The sequence below is a fragment of the Mus caroli genome, chromosome 18, assembly GCF_900094665.2.
Source record: "Mus caroli chromosome 18, CAROLI_EIJ_v1.1, whole genome shotgun sequence".
In the NCBI taxonomy this organism is placed as follows: Eukaryota; Metazoa; Chordata; class Mammalia; order Rodentia; family Muridae; genus Mus; species Mus caroli.
This window is the reverse complement of record NC_034587.1, coordinates 53,308,772-53,333,690: the sequence shown is the minus strand read 5'-3', so window position 1 is coordinate 53,333,690 and position 24,919 is coordinate 53,308,772. Positions and strand designations below refer to the sequence as shown.

The 24,919-nt window shown below is 45.5% G+C and overlaps 1 protein-coding gene and 1 pseudogene across 2 annotated transcripts in view; one reads left to right on the top strand and one right to left on the bottom strand.

The window, feature by feature from the left end:
* The window catches only part of Aldh7a1 (aldehyde dehydrogenase 7 family member A1), a 53,564-nt gene extending 36,848 nt beyond the window's left edge, over positions 1 to 16,716 (top strand). For both annotated transcript variants that reach the window (XM_021151145.2, XM_021151144.1), the window contains 9 exons: positions 3,072 to 3,113; positions 4,515 to 4,609; positions 7,510 to 7,594; positions 9,197 to 9,303; positions 9,699 to 9,815; positions 9,984 to 10,081; positions 10,229 to 10,302; positions 13,326 to 13,401; positions 14,612 to 16,716. In XM_021151145.2, coding sequence (XP_021006804.1) covers positions 3,072 to 3,113; positions 4,515 to 4,609; positions 7,510 to 7,594; positions 9,197 to 9,303; positions 9,699 to 9,815; positions 9,984 to 10,081; positions 10,229 to 10,302; positions 13,326 to 13,401; positions 14,612 to 14,666 — 749 coding nt within the window. In that variant the 3' untranslated portion in view covers positions 14,667 to 16,716. The remainder of the gene's footprint in view (positions 1 to 3,071; positions 3,114 to 4,514; positions 4,610 to 7,509; positions 7,595 to 9,196; positions 9,304 to 9,698; positions 9,816 to 9,983; positions 10,082 to 10,228; positions 10,303 to 13,325; positions 13,402 to 14,611) is intronic.
* A 4,981-nt stretch (positions 16,717 to 21,697) lies between these two features.
* Positions 21,698 to 22,836, bottom strand: LOC110285014 (annotated as a pseudogene).
* Positions 22,837 to 24,919: the final 2,083 nt, after the last annotated feature.

Sequence of the window (24,919 nt, the reverse complement as noted above, 5' to 3'; positions counted from 1 at the left end):
AGGTTAACTTTACAAAATTATATTTCTATTAGTAACAAATGAAAATGAAATCTAGAAAATTCTACTTATGGTAATATCAGTAATAAAACACGGACACTTACAGTTGGAACTGAGTTAGTCTTTTGTGTGAAGTCCCTATGGGAAGACCTCAGGACCTACATAAATGCAGACAAAAAGACATCTCCTCCCCCTTCTCATATTGTTTAAGCTTGCTGAGAAGCCAGTCTTCCCAGGTGGCCTGTGAGCTCATCATAATTGCTGTCAGCATCAGCGGTTTGGGAAATTCCTGTGGCAATGCAAAGGACCCTGAGTATCTGAGACAGTTTTGAAAAAGGTCATTCATACTTCCTAATCTTACAACTTGCTGCAGAATTATCATGTGGCGTCATAGAGCAATGGAATAGAACCAGGAGTGTACACATTTATTGGCAGTGGGTGTTTTTGTTTGGTTTGGTTTGGTTTTTCCTTAGCAGAATTGCTAGACATTTCCAGTATATAAGAGCAGTTTCCTGACAGAGAGTGCTTAGACAATTAGACAGCCACATGAGTTACTATGAAATTTGTATTTGTCTTATTTTAAACCCCAAACGTAACTAAAAATGTATCAAAAGACCTCAGTGTAAGAGCCAGATTTTTAGTAATATTTTTAGTAAGACTAAATTTTTGGAAACCTAGGAAATAAGTCTTTGTTACCTTGGGTTGGGCAGTGGTTTCTTAAATAATACCCAAGACCCAAATCGTACTAGGAACAATAGTTAAAGTTCATCAAAACCCTTGATGTGCGTCAGAGGTTACCAGAGAAAGAAAGGGAAAAGAATGGCTAACTGACGTGGAACTTGCTATGTAGACCAGGCTGGCCTTGAACTCATAAAGATGCGCCTGCCTCTGCTTCCTGAATACAAGGGTTAAAGGTGTGCATGGACTCCAGAACCTCTTAAAAGCTCAACAGTATAAAGACAGATGCTGTAGGGTTTGTATGAGACACGTCCTCTGCTCCTGAGCTCCATCCCACCTCATACAGTGCAGTACGAAAATGGGCAGTGGCGGGGGATGGCAAGATGATGTTTCAGGAGGGAAAATCATTTCCTGTGCAACCCTGATAACTGAGGTTAGTTCCTAGAGCTCACGTAAAGACGCTGGTGGCTTGTGGCTGTCGTCCCAGCACTCCCATTGTGAGATGGGAGAGAAGGAGACAGGAGAATCACCCGAAGCTCACATATACAGCCCAGTGATTGAAATAACAGGGAACTCTGCCTCATAAACAAGGAGCAGACTCCCCAAAAGTTATCCATACGCATGCTGTGATACCTGCGCTCTTGTGTGCTCTCTCTCTCTCTCTCTCTCCCTCCTCTTTCTCTCTCTCTCTCACACACACACAGACACACACAAATAAGAGAAATAATAACTGAAAAATGGGCAGTAGATTTCAATAAACACCTTATGTGTACAATAAATGGGAAGATTTATTCTAGGCTCCATTCATGTCTCTTCATGGGGACAGTTTGTCACCTCCTCACCATCCCCTTACACAAATCAGGTATTAGTTGTTCTTGTGTAAGTCACGTAGTAGAATTGTAAACTCCTAAATGCATTTGGCTATCCTAAGTTGATAGCACTTTTGCTGGGGAGGGGACTGCGGGTTGGCAGTCAGGAGAGAGATTAGAGAGCAGTTACTGGGAGTGGGCGGAAGGCACAGGTTGCCAAATATCACTTGCATCCAGGAAGGAGAAACTGCTGTCTTCTGTACACAGGATCTTCTGTTTCATTCTTAGCTCCTAGCGGACTGCTGTGCTGTTGGCAGTGAGCCGTCTTTAAACCAATTCCTGCCCCAGCAGCTGGACCTGGTGTCATCTCAGGCTTTGCAGATAGCAGCCAGAGCTTTTATATTTACTGTCCACTGGATGCTCACCCGCTTCAGAGCCATGTGGTGGGAATGTACTCGCCTGTATCAGGGTCCTGATACTTCAGATAAGTTATTTTAGAGGAAACAGATTCAAAAGAACAGAACAAAGCACATAGCCACAACGTTGGGGCAGATCTCGTCCGTACACAGGGAGAATGAGATAAGCCCGTCTCAGAGAGTTCTGTTCTCTGGAATGTGAGGGAGTTGGCATCATGAGTCAGGAGCCCTGCTGGTCACACATTTTAACAGTGACTTGAGTAGATAGTGAAATAAAACTGATAACTAACAATGAATATATTCAACACTGAATGATTAAATAATCACGGTGGACTAACATGCAGAGATTTCATTTTTCCCACTACTGGGATTACCCACCCCATTATCTTCTCCTGTGCCTCCCACGTCTGCTGCTTTCCTTGGGTCTTGGGGATTGAACTTGGGCACCATTATTTGGTGGACCATCTTGTTGGGTCCCCAGCGAATTTCATTAGTGCTGCTTGAAGGAGAGAGGGTGAGGGTTTGTTTACGGGAGCACAGGAGCCTTCCTCCACCAAGTATTAACTATGTGTAGAGTTGTCAGGGAGTGGGGGGACCCCATGAGGTCCTCCTTTTCCATGACAGGGTGTTGACAGGCCCTGTCTTGTGCAGGTGGGCACATGGCCGCACTGAGCTGATTGACATAGATAGCCACAGCCTGCCTGGAAGCCACTGTTCCTGCTGCTGTCTCCTTCTATGTTTTTCCAGGGTGATAGAGTTGTCATATCCCGTTCATGGTGGGCACTCAGCAGCTGTTAGTTCTCAGTACATAGATCAGTTATGAGTCTCCACCATCAGTGCTGAACCCCACAGAAGGAAGTTTCTCTGATGAAAGCTGACCGCAGCATCAGCTGTTTGCATAATGCCTTGTCATTTACTCTTTGTAGAAGCACACATGTGAATGGGTTCTCACACTTAGAATGTGTGTGTGATTCATGTCCACTTTCACTATATTTTCCAAGCGTACATTCTCTTATATAACCATGGTACAGTGATGTAGTTGCCATTGGCATCATCGTTAAGTTGCTTTATTAATCAGAAAGTGAATGGAAAGATAACTGGGATGGCCTTACTGTGTCAGTGTGCATTGAGCCCTGAAGTAGGAATTAACTGTGTCTGCTTCCTTTTAAAGGGAAAAGCTTGCTGGAGCTTGGAGGAAACAACGCCATTATTGGTAAGGCTGCCCCTTTGGGCTTTGCTTTCCCTTCAGTTTGCTGTCTTTGTATCTGGTCATTGACTCTCTGTTACTTGCATAGGAACTCATCCTTTCCGTGCTCTCTGCTTGGGCCTAGTTCCCATCTTTAGGAATTTTCCTTAGGAGTCAGGACATGAACTTGACTGAAAGGACGATGGAGCTGAGAAGAAGCCAGCTTCGTGTTGGGAAAATGTTACCTGGGCCCTTGAGTGTGGGCACGAGACTTCTGTTGTCTCTAACATGGCATTACTTCTTCATGCTTTTTCTTCTCTTGTTTTCTAGAAACTGGGTATGCGGTTTTTGTAGAACAATAGATTGTTTCCTAAGTGACTTGCTGATTTCTTTAGTGACTGCAGGTACCTGAGGAGCCAGAAGAGGGCATCAGATTCCATGGCGATGGAGTTGGGTGGTTGTGTGCTATCTGACATGGTTGTTGGAAACCAAATTTGGGTCCTCTTCCAGAGCAGTACATGCCCTTATACTGCTGAGCTAATTCCCTAACTGCAGCTACACAGAGCAGTTAGGGAATTAGCTCAGCAGTATAAGGGCCTGTACTATCTAAAGCTGTAGTGTCTTCATCTGTAACATAGGGTAATGCTGCCTTCTGTCTGAATGGATGGGAGGCGGAACTTTAAGAGAGCACTGTGCTCTGAGACCAGATGGTGAGGCCACAGCACGATGCCTCAGAAGTGCACAGCCTTGGATTTGGTCTCCAGAACTGGGAGGAAGAAAATAAAACAGTAGAATTAGAGTCACAGAAATGGATAGGAAGTCAAGTCTGTGTGTGTGAGAGATGCATTCTTTCCACATCCTGATTGGAGGGTGCCCAGGTTAGACAGGTGACGGTGATGACATAGGAGGCAACAGTGGCTGGAAGACTGTAGAAGGTACAGGAAGCAGGGCGGCTAAGTAGTAAGTCACCCTTGCAAAGGTTAGCCATGCAAAGGTTGTCCCTTTCTCCTGAGGGCAAGCTTTGATTGTCCTCCGCAGCAGAGGGCGGGCCATCCATCTCCCCTAGGAACAGGAAGCTTTGTGACAGTGGGGAGTGGACTGGAACAAGGGAGCACCAGATGGTGGCAGAGCTCACAGGTCTTCATGGAGGCTGTAGCAAGGGTCTCTGAGACAGATGGAAGATTCAGCTGGGCCTCAGTTTACCTGTGTATCTGGGTACAGTTCGGAGACCCCTCCCCCTTGCTCTGTCATACACTCCTCTAGAGAAGAAGTGTGGCTTTCCCTTTGGACATGCATCTGTACCACGAATCTTCAGTTTTGGGATGATCCTTCTGATGTTACTGTGTTTTCTGAAGGCAGTGTTTATTATACTGCTTAGAAATGCTTTGCCTACCGCACACTGATGGCGCACATTTGTACTTCGTTAAGCTTTCGAGGATGCGGACCTCAGCTTGGTTGTTCCGTCAGTTCTGTTTGCCGCCGTGGGAACAGCTGGGCAAAGGTGCACCACTGTGAGGCGACTGGTGAGTGTCCACATGCATGCCTAAGAGCGTCCTCTTTCTTTCCTTGAATGTAGGTGTGTGCGTGTCTGTGCGTGCCCAGTGTGTTTTGTGCAGGTGCCTTCGGAGGTTCAGGTCTCCTGGAGCTGGAGTCATAGGTGGTTGTAAACAGTCCAGTGTAGGCTCTGGCAACCACACTTGGGTCTTCTGAAAGAGCAGCAAGAGCTGTTTAACTGATAAGTCACCTCTTCTGCTTGAAAACTTCAGTTCAATGAATTCTGTCGGTAGGAGTCATTCAAGTGTTGCTAGAAAAGTGTATTTCTTAAACACGAGTGGCAAATGTGTGGGTTTCCTTTATATCTGTGGTGACAGATGTTAACCCATCCTAAGCTGCAGTGGGCTCGAGACTGCTTGACAGAAGCTGGACTCAGGTGGTATCAACCTTGAGTCAGACTTCATGGTGAATATGACCGATGTCTTCTAGGGGATGAGACAAGTTAAAATCTAAACAGTAGCATTACTTTTTTTTTTTTTAATAAACATTTCGAATATTTTGTTTTGGTCTCATGTCTCAGGTTTGACTTAATGTTATATGGCTTACTGGAAACCAAATGCCTGTCATGTCTGTCTTTCCTTACGAGCATATATGCTTTGAGCACAAGTGGTAATGTGCACCTGTAATCCTAGAACTTGGGAGGCTGAGGGAGAGTCCTTCAAGCCCAGGAGTTTGAGACTAGCCTGGGTCATGTCTTTAACATACACATCACATGCACATGTGCACACGCACACACACGCACACACACACAGGCACACACACACACACACACACACACACACACACACACACCTGTATAAGGAGGTTTTATTTAGCTACAGAGTTGGGAATGTGCGTAGTTTTAATCTGTATACTAAATTGAGTTGGATTTTAATTTAGAAACTCAACCTTGATTATTTATTTATTACTTCATGCAATAGTGAAATATTGGAACTAAATAAGTTTTAGGTACAGGACATGGCTACGTTTACATTGAAAGCTGCAGTTGAATTACAGTGGGACCGGTTTTGTGTTATTTTCCCTCATTCACAATTATTGTGAACAGATGTTATATAAGATTGATTTCTAAATCAGACTAGGATGAATAATAAATGACAATATGGTCTTAAGAATATTTATTTTTAGGCTTTTGTATGTATTTATGTATGTATGTACACCTCATATGTGCTTGGTACGCACAGAGGTTAGAAGAGCGTGCTGAATCCCCTGGGACTGGAGTTAACGGTTGTGAGCTGCCGTGTGGGTGCTGGGGACTTAGCCCAGTCCTCTGGGAGAGCAGCTGGAGCTCTTTACCTCGGGTCCCTCTCTGCAGTCCTGATGATTTAGTCCTGAACTTTCTTATCCTTCTTATATTTCCTGAATTAAAAAAAACCTAATACGATAGAAATTTGTATTTTAACTTATATATACATTAAATTACAGGAAACATGCAAATGAAGAAAGAGAACAAGGGTTATTAGAAGTAATTATATCCTGTAGCAGCTCATTCCTGTGATCCTACCACTGGGAAAGCTTTGGCAAGAGCATCATAAGTTTGAGGCTAGCTTGGGATACATAATGAAACCCTGTCTCAAAAATAAGAGAGTTGCATGGTAAAATGTAAAATTCTGTAAAAGCCAGCCATTTCTCTGTTTGACCCACTTTTTGGAGGAAATATATGTGGCTATGCTCTGTATATAGTGTTAAATATTTATTTATTTTATCTGAGTACACCTTAGCTGTCTTCAGACACTCCAGAAGAGGGCATCAGATCTTATTACAGATGGTTGTGAGCCACCATGTGGTTGCTGGGATTTGAACTCAAGACCTATGGAAGAGCAGTCAGTGCTCTTAACCGCTGAGCCATCATCTCTCCAGCCCCATAGTGTTAAATATTAAGGAATACAGTTACTCATTGCTTAGATTAACTTCCATGGAAGCAGGGATTCATACAGAAAAGAAATTACAGCATTCATCAGCCTTTCCATGACTAGTTCCCAAAATAACTGTTCACTTGTTACGGGGAGACTAACCCAGGTACTGAGAGATTGGGTAGTTTGGTAAGTCAGCCCCTGTCTCTATTCTCTACATTGATTCTAAACACACACACACACACAAGTATATAGAATATGTACTGTTTTTCTTCTATATAAAGAGAAGAATGTAGCATGAAGCATATTGGTATCCTAGTCTACTGTTGTCTAGAGACCTTCAAAACCTGAGACTCAGTAGTTTTGGTGACTCATCTGAGGTTGGCCCAACAAAACTATTGAGTCCCACATTTACTGAGACTCACAGTTACAGTGTGGAACAAGTATACCCAAATAAATTATTATATTAAGTTCTGTAGTACAAAAAGAGGAACAATGGATTTGTATAGCTTAGCAGGTCAGGTTCTTAGAAACTTGGTACAGACATGGTTTATGGTGTTCTGTTTGGGTTTCTTTTGGGTGCCTTTTGTTTGTGTGAGACAGGGTCTCATGTAGCCCAGGCTATCCTCAAGCTTACTGTGTATCTGAGGATAGCCATGAACTCTGATATTCCTGCCTGTACCTCTCAACATTAGGCTTATAGGCATGAGATGTACCACACTTTTATCTACATGGTGAGGGTCAAACCTAGGGTTTTTTGAATGCTAAATGATCTTATGACCAACTAACCTGCATCCCCAGCTGTGGGTTATGGTTTTATTTCAACATCCACCTAGAAGAAATGATTATTTACATAATTAATATTAAAATAAGAAAATATATAACTAAAAGCTTGGTTTTAGCTTGTTTTTGGAGACTGTATTAGTAGTTACTAATCAGTATTATTGAAGCTATCATTCACTCTCTAAAGACTTGTATATTCATTTTGCTATTCTCCTGACTGTGTGTTCTTCACTTAGTTTTTGCACAAAAGCATCCATAATGAAGTTGTGGACAGACTGAAAAGTGCCTACTCACAGATCCGTGTTGGGAACCCCTGGGACCGTGAGTAGCTCATTCCTTTTAAGGTCTATCCTTTTAACAGCTGGTGTTACATGTATTTCTGACCCCCTGAGTTGGAGGTGATAGTGGCGCCCTTTCCTGGACGTCTGAGTGGCGTTCAATGACGTGTTTTCCTAGGTTAGGATCTCGTACTTGACATGTGGAAGAGTTGAGGTCCTACTTGGGGTCCTGGTTGGATCAGGTGATGGCTGAGTTCTTTTTCTTTTTACTGCTGCAATCCTTTCCAAGTTCCCGTTGTCCTCAGGGAAAGTGTGTGAGTCCCCAGGCTTCCTGCTTCCACTGCCTTCCATAGCAACCAGAGTAGCTACTCTGGTTCTAAGATGTATTGGTGCTGGGCATGGTGGTGTGAGCCTTCAGGCTGTCGCTGGGGAGGAAGAGGCAGAACCAGCTGGTCTCTGTGAGTTTGAGGCTAGCCTGGTCTGTGTAGTAAGTTTTGGGCCAGTGGGGAGCTTCTGTGGGCCTGGCACGATGGCGCAGGGTTAAGAAAAGCACGCACTGTTCTTACAGAGAGCTAGAGCACTTGATTTCCAGCACCCGTGTCAGGGGCTTCACAACTGCCTTTTTTCAGGGGTTGGGGTTGAGTCAGTGTCTCATAGTGTAGTCCTGGCTGGCCTTGAACTCGGAGAGATCCATTTGCCTCTGTCTCTTAAGTGCAGGGATTAAAGACATGCACCACCACGTCCAGCTTTACAGCCATTTTATAACTCCAGCCTCAAGGGTCTGATGCCTCTGGCCTCTCCAGGCGCCTATACTCATGTGTCTCCACCTACACACAAACACACACATGATTAAAAATAAATGAAAAAGTATAATTCACCCTTCTCCTTGGGACACTCCAGTGATGGCACTGTGCTTAGACTAAAATCTAGATTCCCTCTGTGGCATATTCCCAGGCCTTATAATGTCGCACCTGCCTTCCAGCCTGCCTAGTGTCCACTAGACTCAAGTCAATTGGCCTCTTTCTCCTGGGGCTTCAGATTGTCAACTTTCCAGTGTTCTTAAGCATTCCTGGCTCTTTGCTACTGTTATCTCTGCTAGAGATAATCTTTGCTTAGGTCTTTCCATGCCTGACTGCTACACACCCGCAGGAGCTGAGCTCTCCCTGTGATTATTTCAGTGGTCAACTGGTCAGTCTACCCTGTTGAACTGTGCATTAGCCACAGAGATTGTAATGGCCTTCAAGGGTTGACACACTGTCATGAACATCCATGAAACATGTGGATGGACTCTTGTGTTTTTAGGGCATCACTTTGATTGATAGCCATTCCTCTAAGGGAGGGGTTGACAAGCACATTTGGCTTGCTATCTGTTTGTCTGCCTCACAGCCATGTCTACTCGTTTGTGTACTGGGGAGCACAGCTTTCAGACGACCAAGGCCCAGTTGAGTAGACGTATTGGAGACCATTTACTTGATACAAAGCATTAAGACATTAAGCATCTTGCCCTTCACAGAAAAGATTACTGATTGCTGCTCTCAACAGAGGATATAGGATGGAGGGTTAGCCTGTTAATTTGGAAAGCCACTAACATTCTAAAATGATGTTACTGAAGGCAAAATGAAGAGCATCCCTTTTCTCTCCCCAGCCAATATCCTCTATGGACCGCTCCATACCAAACAGGCAGTGAGCATGTTTGTGAGAGCCGTGGAAGAAGCCAAGAAACAAGGGGGCACAGTGGTCTATGGGGGCAAGGTAATGAGAGTGCTGGGTGGGTGGTGGTAGCCTTGTTTCTTTTTTCCTCTGGAGCACAAGCAGATCCCTGAGAAAAACTGGTGAAGGGTCCCAGAGAGCAAGCCGCTTACCTTCTCCCCATCTCTCTTACAAGGGGAGAAGGAGCTAGTCACAGTTGCCTCTGGTAGTCCTAGGACTCTGTATGGAAGGGATGGACCTTGGTGTGCTGTAGCATAAGGCTGTTCAGACTGGTTATTCCAAGTAGGAAGGATGCTGCTTTGGAGGAGCAGTTTGCCTGGAAATGCTGTTTTGTCTTCTCTTGGTAAATGGAGGCAAGGATGATGTACTCCGACTCCGAGCCCTGGAAAAAGGAAACCCATTCATTCAATTTTTTTTTTTTCATCTTTCTGCATAAGGTCATGGACCACCCTGGCAATTACGTGGAACCCACCATTGTGACCGGTCTTGCCCATGATTCGCCCATTGTTCACCAGGAGACTTTTGCCCCAATCCTCTATGTCTTCAAATTCCAGGTAAAGAAAAAGACGAAAAGACTTAAACCACGACAGAATCAGATTTAGACAAGTGTTAACTCTTGGTTTTCTTCTGTGCACCAAAACTGCATTTTATGAAATGATCTTTGACCAGATCACAGTAAGACCAGAAACACTAACAGCTCCTGATCTTCTCCATCCTTCTAGGACGAAGAAGAGGTCTTTGCATGGAACAATGAAGTAAAACAGGGACTTTCAAGTAGTATCTTTACCAAAGATTTGGGCAGAATCTTCCGCTGGCTTGGGTATAACTTAGTCTGTTGAACATGTGTGTAAGACGTGGTGGTGGTGAGTGATGGTGGTCACAGCGAGAGCCCGGTGTCTGTGCTTTGTTCTGTTCCGGTTTCATTTCCTGTGTGTTCTTCTCACCGTTCCTCTCCTCACACTCACAGACCTAAAGGTTCCGACTGTGGCATCGTGAACGTCAATATTCCTACCAGCGGGGCTGAGATCGGCGGTGCGTTTGGTATGTAGAGGCTCGTTTCGTCTTCTTAAAGCATGTCTTTATGCTTGGTTCTGGGGACTGAACCTGGGTGTCACGTACACCAGGCCAGTACTGTACCACTGGGCTAGAGCCTCTGCCCTCATTGTCCTTGTTCTGCATGGAGCAGGAAAGGAAGAGTAGGGCTCATCTTTAGAAATTTGTCAAGAAATGGAACATAATGCAGGAGGCAGTGTCACACTCCCTTAATCCCAGCAGAGGGCTTGGGAGTCAGAGTCAGGTGGAGCTCTGATTTTTGAGGCTAGCCTGGTCGAGAGAGAAAGAGAGAGAGAGAGAGAGAGAGATTGAGAGAGATTTATTTTCTATAATAACTGTGACCAGGCCTGCCTGAAGGAACATCACTCCAACTCAGGTTCCCAGCAGGGTCCTCATCTCCTGCTCAGGTTGGATCAGGGCTCTTAGTTCAAGGTTTATGAACCTGGAAATTCAGTATTCTTTTCTAGGCAGAAGATCCCAGACCCAGAATGGTTAAAAACCTCTACTTCATATCAAAGCCAGGAAACAGTACATTGCTTAGGAATTGACCTAGATGATGGGGAAATGAAGAAACAGCAGGGGGGGCTGGAGAGATGGCTCAGCCATTAAGAGCACTGACTGCTCTTCTAGAGGTCCTGAGTTCAATTCCCAGCAACCACATGGTAGCTCACAACCATCTGTAATGGGATCCATGCCCTCTTCTGGTGTGTCTGAAGACAGAGACAGTGTACTTACATATAATAAATAAATCTGAAAGAGAGGGAGGGGGAAGGGAGGGAGGGTATGCAAACAAACACTGAGCTCTGGTGGACTTTGCAGTCTGATGGAGATGCAGTAGCAGCAGCCTGAGAGCTGAGTGCATTTCCTATCTATCGTGTGCACAGGAAGAGGAGCAGGTTAGCTACCCCACAGGAAAGCACCGTGGGAGACAGTCTCAGGTTGCAGTTCTTAGGATGAGGGAGCTGTGGTTGAAATGTTCTGCACACACAAGTTTTACCTAAAGGACAACTGTTGTTGGGCAACCATACTAAGACCCGGGAAGGCCTTGCCCTTGGGTCCTTGGCATGTCGGTGCTCATGGCAACAGCACGAATCAGGTCCTTATCTGCTCCTCACATTGTGTCTTCAGCATCTCACCTTTCAGTAGATAAAATAGTCATATTCTTCCCCAGGGCCTGTGTGTCTCTTCTCTAAATAAGATGTGAGTTACTGATGCTTAGTGGTAGTTTTTTGTTTGTTTGCTTGTTTTTTTTTTGGGGGGGGTGCATATATTAACTTCTACTTGTTTAAAATTATTCATAGTAGGGCCAGCAAGATGGCTTAGTGAGTGAGGATACTTTTGTTTGTTTGTTTGTTTGGTTTTTCGAGTCAGGGTTTCTCTGTGTAGCCCTGGCTGTCCTGGAACTCACTTTGTAGACCAGGCTGGCCTCGAACTCAGAAATCCGCCTGCCTCTGCCTTCCAAGTGCTGGGATCAAAGGCATGCACCACCATGCCCGGCCGGTGGCTGAGGATTCTTACCATCAGGCCTGAGAATCTGAGTTTAATCTCCAGATGGTAGCAGGAAAGAACCAACCCCTAAAGATTGCCTTCTGCTCTCTACACTCATGCTGTGGCATGAACACACACGCACAGACACACACACACACACACACACACATACACACAGTCAGTGGAATACAAAAGTGAAAAACAAACCAGCTTTCAGTAGGCTGAGGCAGAATTGCCATAAATTTGATGCCAGCCTGGACTGTCTACCAGGCCAGCAAGACCTAGACTGAAAAAAGAAAACAACAAAACCCCAAACTATAGTAAACTTTTTTGCCTACCAGAGCCTTCCCACCTTCCTCCCACCCAACTTTACGCTCTCTCCCTCTCTCTAAAACACACACACACACACACACACACACACACACACACACACACGAGAAGCAAACAAGCAGAAGACCCACAAGACAAAAAAATGCCAAAGCTAAATAAACATCCTGTGGCGGTCACTTTGTTTTGGCTAACCACCCCTGAGCGTGGGGCCTGCCACGGTGCGCACCGACAAGTCATTAAAGAAGATGGATTTTCTCTTTACCATCCGTTATCACTATAAATAGTTCCTTGGTTAGGGGTGGGGCCTGGTCTTCATTTCCCCATTTTGGAGCTGGACTCCCTTCTGGGTTGAACCTGTAGAGTTTTGCATGTGTTGCCGGTCTCTGTTCATGTGTGCGTCAGTTCTCTTGTGTGTGGAGGGCACTTTTCTTGGGCTCATTCACCCCCTCTGGTTCTTACAGTTTTTCTGCTTCCTCTTCAGCATAGATCTCTGTACCTCGAGGGAAGGGGTTTGATGACATCCTTTTGTTTGGTTGGTCCCCACCCCCACCCCCCCAAGGTTTTTCTGAAGCTTTGGCTGTCCTGGAACTCAGTCTGTAGACCAGGCTGGGCTGTATGTCACTCACAGAGAGCCATCTGCGTCTGACGCCGTCCTTTGTAAGGCAGAGTACTTACTCCACAATGTCTCTCAGTCTCTGCATCGGTAGCTGTGAGTCTCTGTTGATTCTTTCTTCCTTTTTTTCCTTGTTTAAACATTTTTAAAGATTTTATGTCCAAGTATTTGCCAGTATGTATGTATGTGTGTATGTATGTATGTACCCATTCAAATGCTTGGTATCTAGAGGGGCTAAAACAAGGGCACCGTGGGCCCTGGAACAGGCATTACAGATGGTTATGAGTTGTTCTGTGAGTGCTGTGGTAACTGAACCTGGGTCCTATGCAAGAGCAGCCAGCGCTCCTAGGCTCTGCCAACAGCTTCTCCCATCTTCTCTTCCCCTTTCATTTGCTTTTTGTGGGGAACAAACACTTCATCTTACATATCCCAGGCTGATCTTGAACTCGTAATCCTCTTGCCTCAGTCTCTGAGGGGTAGGATTATAGGTGTGTACTGCCCTACGCAGTGGTCTGTCTTAATCTGACAGCGCTGGTGAGAGCCCTAGGGAAGGATGTGAGGTGACTTTGCGTTTCTGTAGGAGGAGAGAAGCACACTGGCGGTGGCCGGGAGTCTGGCAGCGACGCCTGGAAGCAGTACATGCGGAGATCCACATGGTAAGAAGGGCTCTGGGCACGAGGGCTTGGTCTTGAAGCCGTCAGGAGCGGGCACTTGCTCTCCCGGCGTGCAGCTTTGTCTTCGCTCAGTCTCTGTTGATCTTACTTCTCTAGACTCTGCAGCTACCTCCTTTTTTAGCATGCATGCTACACTACAGCTTAAGCAGCACTGATGCTCCCAAATCTGAGAAACTGCATTGGCATTCACAGCTGTCATGTGATGAGCAGCAGGCAAGGTGGAGGTACCACTAGGAGTGTATGCAGTTGAGACAGTGTGCAGAGAGAGGCATAGGAAACAGGAATGGACTTCATGGTGAGACTTGAGTCCCATCCCCAAGGTGTCTCCTGTGTCTTCACATATCCCAAAATTTCTAGAAAGATTGTACCTTCCAGCCTTCTTGTCTAGCACAGCAACTGACTATGAAATTTCCTTGTTGGGTTCTGTCCCAGAGGTGGAATAGGTAGGAGCAGGACACTGGGTCACTCTGCATGAGGAGGTGGAAGGAGCTGTCCTTCCCGTTTGTCCTGTGATGGAAGTTTACTTATACAGAGAAGCAAGAGAGGAGCCTGGGGGTCTGGCCTACGAGCCTAGGGGAGGGTGACCAGCTTGGGGATCTGGCCTACGAGCTTAGGGGAGGGCGACCAGCTTGGAAGTATGAGCAGGACTCGGGAGGCCGAGTCACTAGGATGTTTGTGTGGTGACTTCTGGAGACGCTGCCTGGGACTTGCTTTACCTTTGTTGTATTCTCTCAGAGCTTGTTGGCTCAGAATACTTCTCTCGGGAGGAATTCCAGGTACATCATGGTAACTAGTTTGGGAAAAGAAAAAAAAATTTTTAAATTACTATATTCTTAACAAAATGAGAAGATTTGCATTTTCCTTAATAATGTAAGTTAAGAGAGAAAGTTACATCGCCCATGTTCTTGTATTATGACCAAAAGAAAAACCATAGGTAACAGGTGATGTGTGTCTTCCAGCCGTTTGTGCTTGTGTTTTTCCGTTGTAAGGAATCCCACTGATTTTTTTTTTTTTTTTTTTTTGTATACTGATGGTTGTTTGTTTGTTTGTTTGGTTGGTTGGTTGGTTTTACCGACCTATAAGTTGTTATTATAAACGGACTGATGTCTTTAATGTTATATTATGTATGTGCTTATATGCTATGGATTGTATATGATGTGTGTGCTCCCATTCATTTCCTTCTCTTCCCCAGTACCATCAACTACAGCACGTCCCTCCCTCTGGCTCAGGGAATCAAGTTTGAGTGATACTGCGTGCGCTTGGCGTCGCTTAGCCATTCCTGTGGCTGCTTGGAAGAAGCCTGAGAGGACTCTGACTTGCCCCGGATAAATGATCGCTTTGAGTACAGACAGCAGTGTCTAATCTCCAGTGATTCCCAGACCCCTGTCTAAATCAAGATACTCATTTATCAAAAGTTCAAAATTAAATATTCACGACCTAGCTGCATTTAGCAACAGATAGGTTTGGTGAGTTTTTATGTTACTAATTACTTTTTTATTACAGCTAATCACTTCTTAGTGAAGTACATGCCATCATAGGAGGCTGGGGCCATGGAAAATGGAATAGGGAGGAAGAAGTCTTTGCAGTGGAGACATGTCTTCTAAGCACGGCTGAATCCTCATGGTCCCCTCCTGGCAGGGGTTGAAGGGGAGACGTACCCCTCACATACTGGAGACCTTAGCACAGTTTCATGTACATGATTTGCAGTGCTCCAAATGACAATGGGCCATTTTTGGGTGAGGTGAGGAAGTTAACACTGTTGTGAATGGTTGCTGGGATGTGTAAACCCCTGGGAACTTTGGGACTGAAGTTGCTCATGAAAGCACATCTGGATGCCTGAGTCACCTCAGGCTTCTGCAGCTGCTCATGGGTTTCTTCTCTGGGAAGGTCACTGCTGAGAGGCTAAGGTCTCACTGGGAAGCTGTGCTGGGCCCAGCGGTCCCTGTTCTCCTGTGGTGCTGTTGCTCTGTACTTCTGTGTAGCAGTCACCACTGGGCCTGCTCCTGCCACATCGGGCTCCTGGAGAAACCTTTAGGGAATAGGACATTGTAGGCCTCATGAGTTGTCATGGTGTGGAAAGATTTGGACAATAGTAAGAAATCTGGGGGACTGACAGTATGGGGAAGAAGCAGGTGGGACACTAATGCTAACATATTAAATAATATGGTAATATACCTTTATATAATTAAATTTGTAGTAGATTTGACTATAAAAATCAAAGGGGCTGTGAATATAGCTTGGTTAGGTAGGCTGCTTGCCATTCAATGCCTGGGATTCCATCTCCAGCACTGCACTAAATTCATACAAATACATGCATTTAAGTCAGATCTGTTATAAAGCTGTAAATGTGTGTTCATACTGCTCCATTGTCACCTGTGAGTAGGTAGCATTGACCTGGGCATGTCCTTGCCATCGCTGGATACGAGCCAAGCCAGGTACTGATGATGGACCTGGGTGTTTGGTTGAGAACAGTGAGGGCAGGGAACAGTTCATTTCCTATGAAAAACCGACAGTGCCCCCGGTTACTAGTAAGAAAGTGACGTGGCTTGCTAAGGTCTGTAGGTGGGCTCTGAACCATTGCTTACCGCCAGGACACATCACTCTTTTTCATAACACACACCGAATGCAATGAGCTGGCCAGTGTCTGATGCCTGCAGTAGAATTTTTTTTTTTCTTGAGGCAGGATTCTGGTTTTGGCCAGTGAGGGTGTGGGTTTGTAGTCCTGTGTCACCACCCAGCTTTATTCTTTAAAGCAAGAGAACATGAAATTTTGGAAAAAGTTAAAGAGGAAAACGAAGTTGGAGAATCACGAACAGGAGTATGGAGTGTCCTCCATACCAGATAAATGGGCACAGTGGCACACACCTGAGATCCCAGCGTCTAGCCCATCCTGCGAAACCTGAGATCATGTTATGATGAACAAAACAGACCATAAATACAGTCCGGATCGTGCTGTAACCCTGGCTGGCCTTGAACTCTGACCCACCTGTGTCTGATCCCCACCCCTGCCCCCCACACCCCCTAGTGCTGGGGTTAGAAGTCTGCACCATTGCACTTGGCCACTGCTCATTTTGCTCAAAAACACTTCACACTTTCAAATAAATGTTTAAGGAGCTATGATGATGTGGCCACACATGACAGTGACCTTGATGCACAGTGTTCTGAAGGTGACAAGGAGCTAGAATCTTAGCCAAAGCTGATTCTGAACGTTTCCTTTGAAATTTCATAAGTTTTATGTGTTTCTATCACAAGGCCTCTATCTTTGTCATCATGGTTTTATTAAACTTTTGCTTCTAAGTTGTCCTTTTTTCTCTGGTTTAAGACATAAAGACTACTTGCAGGTGTGTGTGTGTCCATCCATGTGTGTGTGGGGTGTGTGTGTCCATCCATGTGCATGTGGGGTGTGTGTGTGTGTCCATCATGTGCATTCAGATAAGGTGATGGTTGTCCACTTTACACACTGAGGCCGAGCTGATTTAGCTATCCTATATAGCTACCTGTAAACCCTCCATCTGTCTCTGCCTCACGAGCTGTTGGGATCACAAGCAGTTGCCATGCCTACCAGGTATCTGAGTGAGTGCTGGGGCTCCAAACTCAGTGCTTCGTGCTTGTGTGGCAGGTGCTTGGCCCACTGAGCCATCTTCCTAGACCTGTCTATTAATGTATTTCTATAACTGTGGGTCTCTTGCCTAGAGTATGTCTGCACCAACCAGAAGAGTGTTGGATCCTTGGGACTGGAGTTGTGAGCTGATGAGTGGGTGCTAGAAATTGAACCCAGATCCTCTGGAAGAGCAGCGAGCAGCAAGTGCTCTTACCTGCTGAGCCATCTCTTTACCCCCCATTTAAATTGCAGGGATCAGGCTGGCCTTGAACTCACTAGGTGGCTGACAATGACCTTGAGCTCCTGATCTTGTTGCCTCCTCTCTAGTGCTGGGATTACAGCTGTACACCACCATGCCAGTTTAATGCGGTGCTGGAGATGAAGATGCATCTCCAGGCCTGGAGTGGGAGAGTCTTGGTTGTCCTTACGGTGTTGACCCACAGGTGTCACTGTTGCTCATGCCATGTTAGAGAGCAGGTGTGTTGAGCTGTCTGGATTCTAGGGGTCATTATGGAAGTTTCCAGTCAGCAGACGTGCAGAACTCACTGCTTCCCTAGTTTTATTGTGTGTGCCTTTCTGTGTGTATGTTGGTACATGGGGGTGTGTGTGTGTGTGCATGTGAAGGTCACAGGTCAACTTTAGGTAAGGTGTCATTGCTACATTTATTTATTTTAAGATTTATTTATTATATGTAAGTATACTGTAGCTGTCTTCAGATAGTCCAGAGGGAGTGCTAGATCTCGTTACGGATGTTTGTGAGCCACCATGTGGTTGCTGGGATTTGAACTCAGGACCTCCAGAAGAGTAGTCAGTGCTCTTAACCACTGAGCCATCTCCCCAGCCCCTATTTATTTATTTTTGAGACACCATCTTGGAACTCACCAAGTAGACTAGATTGAATGTCCAATCAGAGAGAGACCCAGAGATCTACCAAGCTCCATCTCCAGCAGTCTAGAAGAGTAGCATAATAGCATGCCAGGTTCTCTCCCCCCAGCCCCCACATCCCCATGGTTTCTGGGGCTCAAACTCAGGACCTCATGCTTGCAAGGCAAGAACTTTACTAACTGAGCTGTGTCTCTGGCTCCACTGTTACGTATTAAAAAATAGATGTATCAGCAAACTTGTTGATGTGAGGGTGCTCTGCCTTGGGTCCCCATCTTGGGTAGACATGCACATTGGCATTTACTCCTAACCCCCCCTTTTTTTTTTAGATTTATTTATTATTATATCTAAGTACACTGTAGCTGTCTTCAGATGCACCAGAAGAGGGCATCAGATTCTCATTACGGATGGTTGTGAGCCACCATGTAGTTGCTGGGATTTGAACGCAGGACCTTTGGAAGAGCAGTTGGTGCTCTTAACTACTGAGCCATCTCTCCAGCCCCCTAACCCTTTTTATATTGGCAATTGTGAGCTTACACTAGCATTTTCAGGTCCTGCTCAGTATCTGCATTCTTATTTCTAATATAAGCTTAGCTTCCATAACCCCTGGTCAATTTTTCCATTGGTCTTATCATATCCAACCATCCACACCTCCCAGAGTTACCTCCTCATATATCTCTGGTTCTGACAGCTGGCATTGTCCTCCACAGCAAATTCAGACCACATGAGGCCCCCTACTCAGCTTGCCTTCTGAAACTTTGAGGGGCAATGTATGAGACTACAGTGTTCAGCAAAAGAAATGGAGCCAGAATGACTGGCATTTCCTTATTTGCAGATTTTTCTTTTGTTTCATTTGAGACAGGGTTTATCTGTGTAGTCTTGGCTGTCCGAGAACTCGAACCTAGCCTTGAACTCTCACCTCTGCTTCCTGAATGCTGGAATTAAAGGAGCATCCCATCACATAGGACATAAGCAGATTTTTCTTGAGTCAGAATCAAAATAGTGCCAGATTGTCCCTTGTCTGCTATGACAATGAGTGAAATGCTTGTAACTTCAGTCAGAAGGGGATGGGGGATGGCAGTGGGCACAAGTCCTTGAGATGGGACACTTGTGTTTCAGGTACAGTTGTCTCAAAGGGGCTGAATTATCTTAGAGAAATAATCTCTGTTTATAGCTGGGTGTGATGATACATGCCTTTAATTTTAGAACTTGGGAGGCAGAGGCAGGTATATTTTTGTGAATTCAAGGCCAGCCAGGGCTATATAGTGAGTTGTAGGACATCCAGGTATATGTAAAGACCCTGTCTCAAGTAAACAAATACTGGCCCCCTTAAAAAAACCCAATCATAATCGTTATCATCATCATCATTATCTCACTGTTCTCATTGTAATCCAGGTGAGCTCGTCCAGTTGTGAGGTCACATCGGGGCTGAAATCAGCCGTGTGCAAGCCATACCAAAGATGCCGGATGACTTATTTAGTCCCTGGAACCCATGTCATGGTAGAAGGAGAGAACCAGCATCATAATGTCTTCTGACCTCCATACGTACACCATAGCTCACTGTGTTCTCACTGATATACCATACACACAACAATAATAAATAAAACGTAAAAAGTCACACTTCAGCTCCTTTGGGTAGAGCCTGTGTCCCTCACATTTAGGCCAGCTGGGTCATAGCTCTGTTACCTTTTCTAGTTGCGCATGCTTCTTTTGTCCAGGCCAGGTGACATTTTTAGTCTCTTTCAGACCAACAGTTCAGCGACCGTATTCTTCAGGCACTGATGAGCCAGCCATGCCCCCAGCTACCACGTAGACTCTTATCTAGAAGAATGAAACAGGCTGCGTGCTTCTAGGCAGAGTCTGTATTATAGAGATTTATTTTAGCTGCTCCCACAAACCATAGAAAATAAAGGAGAAGCAGGATTGTTCCCCATTACCAGCCCAGGTAGAAGCCCCCAGTGTAAGCTTGTGTTAGACCTCTGGCTTCTGGTTGCTGTCTTGCATAGCTGAGGGTGGCTCACTGCCATGTTTGGGTTTCAGTGGGTGAATGAGGTAGAGCCTTTCTGTTTCAGAGTGTGGTCAAAAGTGGCCCATGTTCTTTCTACTCATTCTGTAGTGGCAGGTGTTAGTCACAGAGCAGGTACAGCCTTAGGAACCCAACATTACTAATGAGAGATGTTCATTAGTCAAGAACTCCATGTATGTTGAGAGGGTAGACCCTACTGTGGGCTGGGACTATATCCCTCATGGAGTCTGAGTGTCTGCCAACTGAAGATTTACTTAGAGTCTTCTTCCTTTTGGGGGGGGGATAGAGGTTGGTGGGGTGTGTTTATTATAAAAGAAAAAAACAAAACAAAAGACTATCAGCTTTATCAGAAGGAAAGAAATAGTCTGCTGGCAGAGGTGACACTAGGAGACAAGTGTTTTAACTCTACGCCTGTCCTTTGTTCCCTTAAGAGCCAAGTTGGAAATAAACAGGCAATTCTGTAAAGTTACAAACCCTACAAATTTGATTAAAATCTAAACTTGTTTTGCTTTTTAAAAATTTAATATAGCAAAAGGCCCGCTTTAGTGACACGCTAGTCTTACCAAAAAATAACCCCAGTAACACCCCCCCACCTCTCAGCAACAGTGTTCAAGTTGACCAGCCAACGCATACTTCTAACTCGTGTGTGGAGTAAGTATACGCATCCCCAAAACCTAAGCCTGGGGACAGGTGGTGGCAAGCAGTGGCATCCCACCGGCTACCTGTCCAACATCTGCTCCTGCAGAGTGGGCAGGGAAACCCTAAGCTGTAATGAAACTGAGCCCCCAAGATAACCAACTTTCCCAGTACTGCATCCCCACCCCAACCTCAAGAGAGCCTCACTTCTAAGCCAAGCCCCTCATCACTCAAACATGGCACCCAGTGAATAGGATGGTTCTCTCAATTAGAAAGGCATATATCCACTCATTCATATATATATATATATAACTTTTGTTTTTAACATTTAAATATAAAAATACTACTCTGCGTTATAAATGGAGGACCAAGTGCACCTCTTTTTTTCTTTTTTTTTTTAAGACTTATTTATTTTTATACATAAGTACACTGTACCTGTCTTCAGACATGCCAGAAGAGGGCATCAAGTCTCATCCATGTCATTGCTGGGATTTGAACTCAGGACCTTCAGAAGAACAGTCAGTGCTCCTACCCACTGAGCCATCTCACCAGCCCAAATGGAGGACCAAGAAATGCCAACTTTTTTCTTCCTTTACAGTAGGGCCATCCATCAGGTGACACGTTGAGTTGTGTTCACGGAGGGGATAAACTCCCCTTCCCCAGGCTAAGGAAGCATGCCACAAGAGACCAACCTTCAACTCCTCACCTGACTTCCATTTGGAACAGAAAGCTGGTTTCCCCTTTAGAAATAACAGCTCTCTACCAACAGGGGAATTGTCAGTCTAAGCCATTGAGCCTGCCCTTTCAAGTATCCTGAAGAAAAAAAAGTCCTCCTCCATCACAAGAACGCCTGCTTTGTGACAGACAGCTATGCCTACCGGACATGCATTCCCAATGAGATGAAGTAGTTGGTTACCCTCCCCCCCCTCCCGCTCCCCACTAGAAAGCTAGATAGGAAAGAAAGGGTTGGCTGTGTATAGAGATTAAGAATTCCACCCCTCTATTCTGACCAATAAAAGCAAGATTACTGGGCACGAGGAATAAAAAGACCTTGGTACTCCATCCTTTGAGTTACAGTGGGGCAAGTGGGAGAGGGAAGAGTTGGGAATGGGATAACTGGAAGTCTAGTCCACTTAGTTCTTGTATTGGAAAGGCTCGTCGCCAGTTTCATTGAGGAGACATGTGCGGGACGATGGCTTCTGTCACCACATAGGGGTCACAATTGGCAGAAGACCGATGGGTCTTCAAAGTAACCCTTATTCTCCTGGCCGGGGATGCGGATGCTGGCACTGCGGTTGGCAACAGCAGCAGAAAAGTTGTTGATGGTTTCGTGGAATCCAGTCAGATACTGGGCATTGTCCAGGCCCCCCTTGGGATGGTACGCACGGATGTGGTACTGGTGCCTCTTGTTCAATTTGTCAGTGGCCTCCTCAATGTACTTCAGACCATTCCCCTCCTGCATGGCCTTGGTGCTACAGTTGGTATGGCAGCCTGCACCATTTCAGTTTCCTGGGGTGGGCTTGGGGTCATAGGTTGCTATCACCCCGAAGTCTTCACACACACACACACACACACACACACACACACACACACACACGATGCAAGATAGAATAGGCTATCCAAAGTTGATCTCCCATGCAGGTCCCTTCACAGGGTCCTATTTGGAATTCCCATTGGGCAGGCATAACCTCAGCATTTGTCCCTGTGATCTTGACTTCGGCATACAAGCAGGACCAGGAGTAAGCCTCCATGATATCCCTGCTGTAGGCTTTGTCTACTCCCACACCACAGTAATGCAGACCTTGGGGTCCAGGGAAGCCATTGGAAGAGCAACCAAAAGGGTGGTCATCTATTCCGATGAAAGTGTATTCCTGTTCCATTCCAAACCAGGGATGCTGGTTGCTCACCATGTCCATTATCCGTTTGCAGGTGTGCTTCGAATTAGTCTCTGCAGGCTTCCAGTTATTCTTGAAAACTTCGCAGAGCACCACTTGTTGGGGTCTTTGTGGAAGGGGTCTTGAAACATGGCAACAGGACAGAGATACCATGTCACTGTTGAAGCCTTCAGACTGAAAGGTACTGAGCCATCAAAGTCCCACTCAGGTAACTCTTCCACACACTTGGGCTCACAGTCCAGGGTACGGGTCTTGCAGTGTAGTCCTCCGGTACCATCAACCCAGATATACATGGCTTGGATTGTGTCACCCTGGGGCAGGGACATGTACATTTGCATGAAGCCTTTGTTCACATGGGAACTTGCTGAGGTGGCCATGGTGAAAGGTGTTCAGAGTGGTGGCCGGCCGGATGATGGATGGGTGAACAGGCCACGACTGAGGCATCTGTCCAGCTCAGACCCTCTGCTCTACTTGCATTCTCGACTCCGCTACTTAGAGTCTTCTATCATCTCCCAGGATGATCAGCCATCTGCTTACAGAAGCACTCTGTTGTAGAAAATTCAAGGTTGACTAGGAAAGGGGGAAAGGAAGAGAGGACTGCGGACAAGGGGGCAGCTGAGGTTAGGGCTGGCAGAACTGGATACCCTGCAGTGGCCACTGGGGTAGACCAGAAAGCCTGGCTGCCTGGAAAAGGCTGATAAAAGAAACACAGATACCAAGAACAACAGAATTGTAGCCAGCTCTGAGTTTCCAGTTGCCTTTGCTGCCTTTTCTGTACTCAGTGACTCAGTGCTCCAGGCTACTAGGAGCCCTGGATTTGTGCTATAATTCCCAACATATATCATGCATGCATTCATATGTATGTACGTACATACATTCATATGTACATACCTACCTACCTACATACACACATACACACTCATACACACATACATACAAATAAATACCAGGAAACCATCTCTCTTCTAAGGTGAAATATTCTCCTCTACAAACAGTGATGGTCTTATCCACCATACTTCTTCAAGATATTTGAGCAGAGATGTAATACTGAGCATGAGAGCTTTGTGTCTGAAGTGTAGTAGGCAGACAGTAGGACTCGGGGACAGGCCTCCAGACCATTCTGTGTGGAGCTAGGTTTGGGCTGTAGCACCCCAGAAGCACCCATTCAATCAAGAGAGTCTCAGCAGTATAGACAGATGTGGTCACCCCTGATTCAAGGGTCATTTTTTAAGTAAATAGGGTCTAGTGGAGACTTCATCATTTGGGATTAGATGTAGATCTGTATAACGGATCTAGGACTTGGGCCATCAGAGCCAAGTCTTCTTATTGGAGAGAAAGGATGGGTGTGTTAGGTACATGGGCCACTGGAGTAACAGCAGCAGCCAAGGACCCACCTCCAACGAATGTGGTATCTCCTTCAGGAAATCATAGAAAAAGAGACTTTCTGTTTCCTGATGCCCTTCCAGGTTCTCTCACTGGGGCTCTTTAAATTGAATTACCCACACAGTCAGATTGACAGCAGAGAAACATGACGGAATTTTATTAACATGTGTATCTTGACGATCCAAGGCAACAGTCATTGGTGAATGACTCCACTGTCATAGTTTACTTAGTGAAGGAAAAACTATTTTTAATTCTGAATGACAAAAGTAAAAGAACCCGAAGTCTCCGGGATAGCGGGCTATGGGAAGTGATTGGTAGATTAAAAAATAGCAAAGTTGTGATGTAGTCTCCTGGCTGGTGGGGCTTCCTGGCTGGGAAGGGTCAGTCTTAGCTTTATTTATTTATTTATTTATTTATTTATTTATTTATTTATTTATTTATTTAATGTCAGTAAACTGTAGTTGTCTTCAGACACTCCAGAAGAGGGAGTAAGATCTCATTACAGATGGTTGTGAGCCACCATGTGGTTGCTGGGATTTGAACTCAGGACCTTCAGAAGAGTAGTCAGTGCTCTTAGTCCCTGAGCCATTTCTCCAGCCCCCAGTCTTAGCTTTTGTCCTTTCTGGCAGAGACAGGAGGAGAGAAGTCTTTGGAACATGGCGTTCTGCTTTGCAGCAAAGATAGGAAGGACAAACAGCTTTTCTCCAGTGTCTGTCTGTCTTTCTCTCTTTCTCTCTCTCTTTCCCTCTCTCTCCCTCCCTCTCTCCCTCCTTCCCTCCCTCACTCCCTTCCCTTCCCCTCCTTCTCTCTCCCTCCCTCCTTCCCTCCCTCCCTCTCTCCTTCCCTCCCTTTCTCCCTCCCTCCTCTCTTTCTTTCTTTTCTTTTTTAAAAAATATTTATTTATTTTTATGTATGTGAGTACACTGTTGGCTCTCTTCAGATATGTCAGAAAAGGGCACTGGATCCCATTACAGATGGTTGTGAGCCATCATGTGGTTGCTGGGAATTGAACTCAGGACCTCTGGAAGAACAGTCAGTGCTCTTAACCGCTGAGCCATCTCTCCAGCCCTCTTTTTT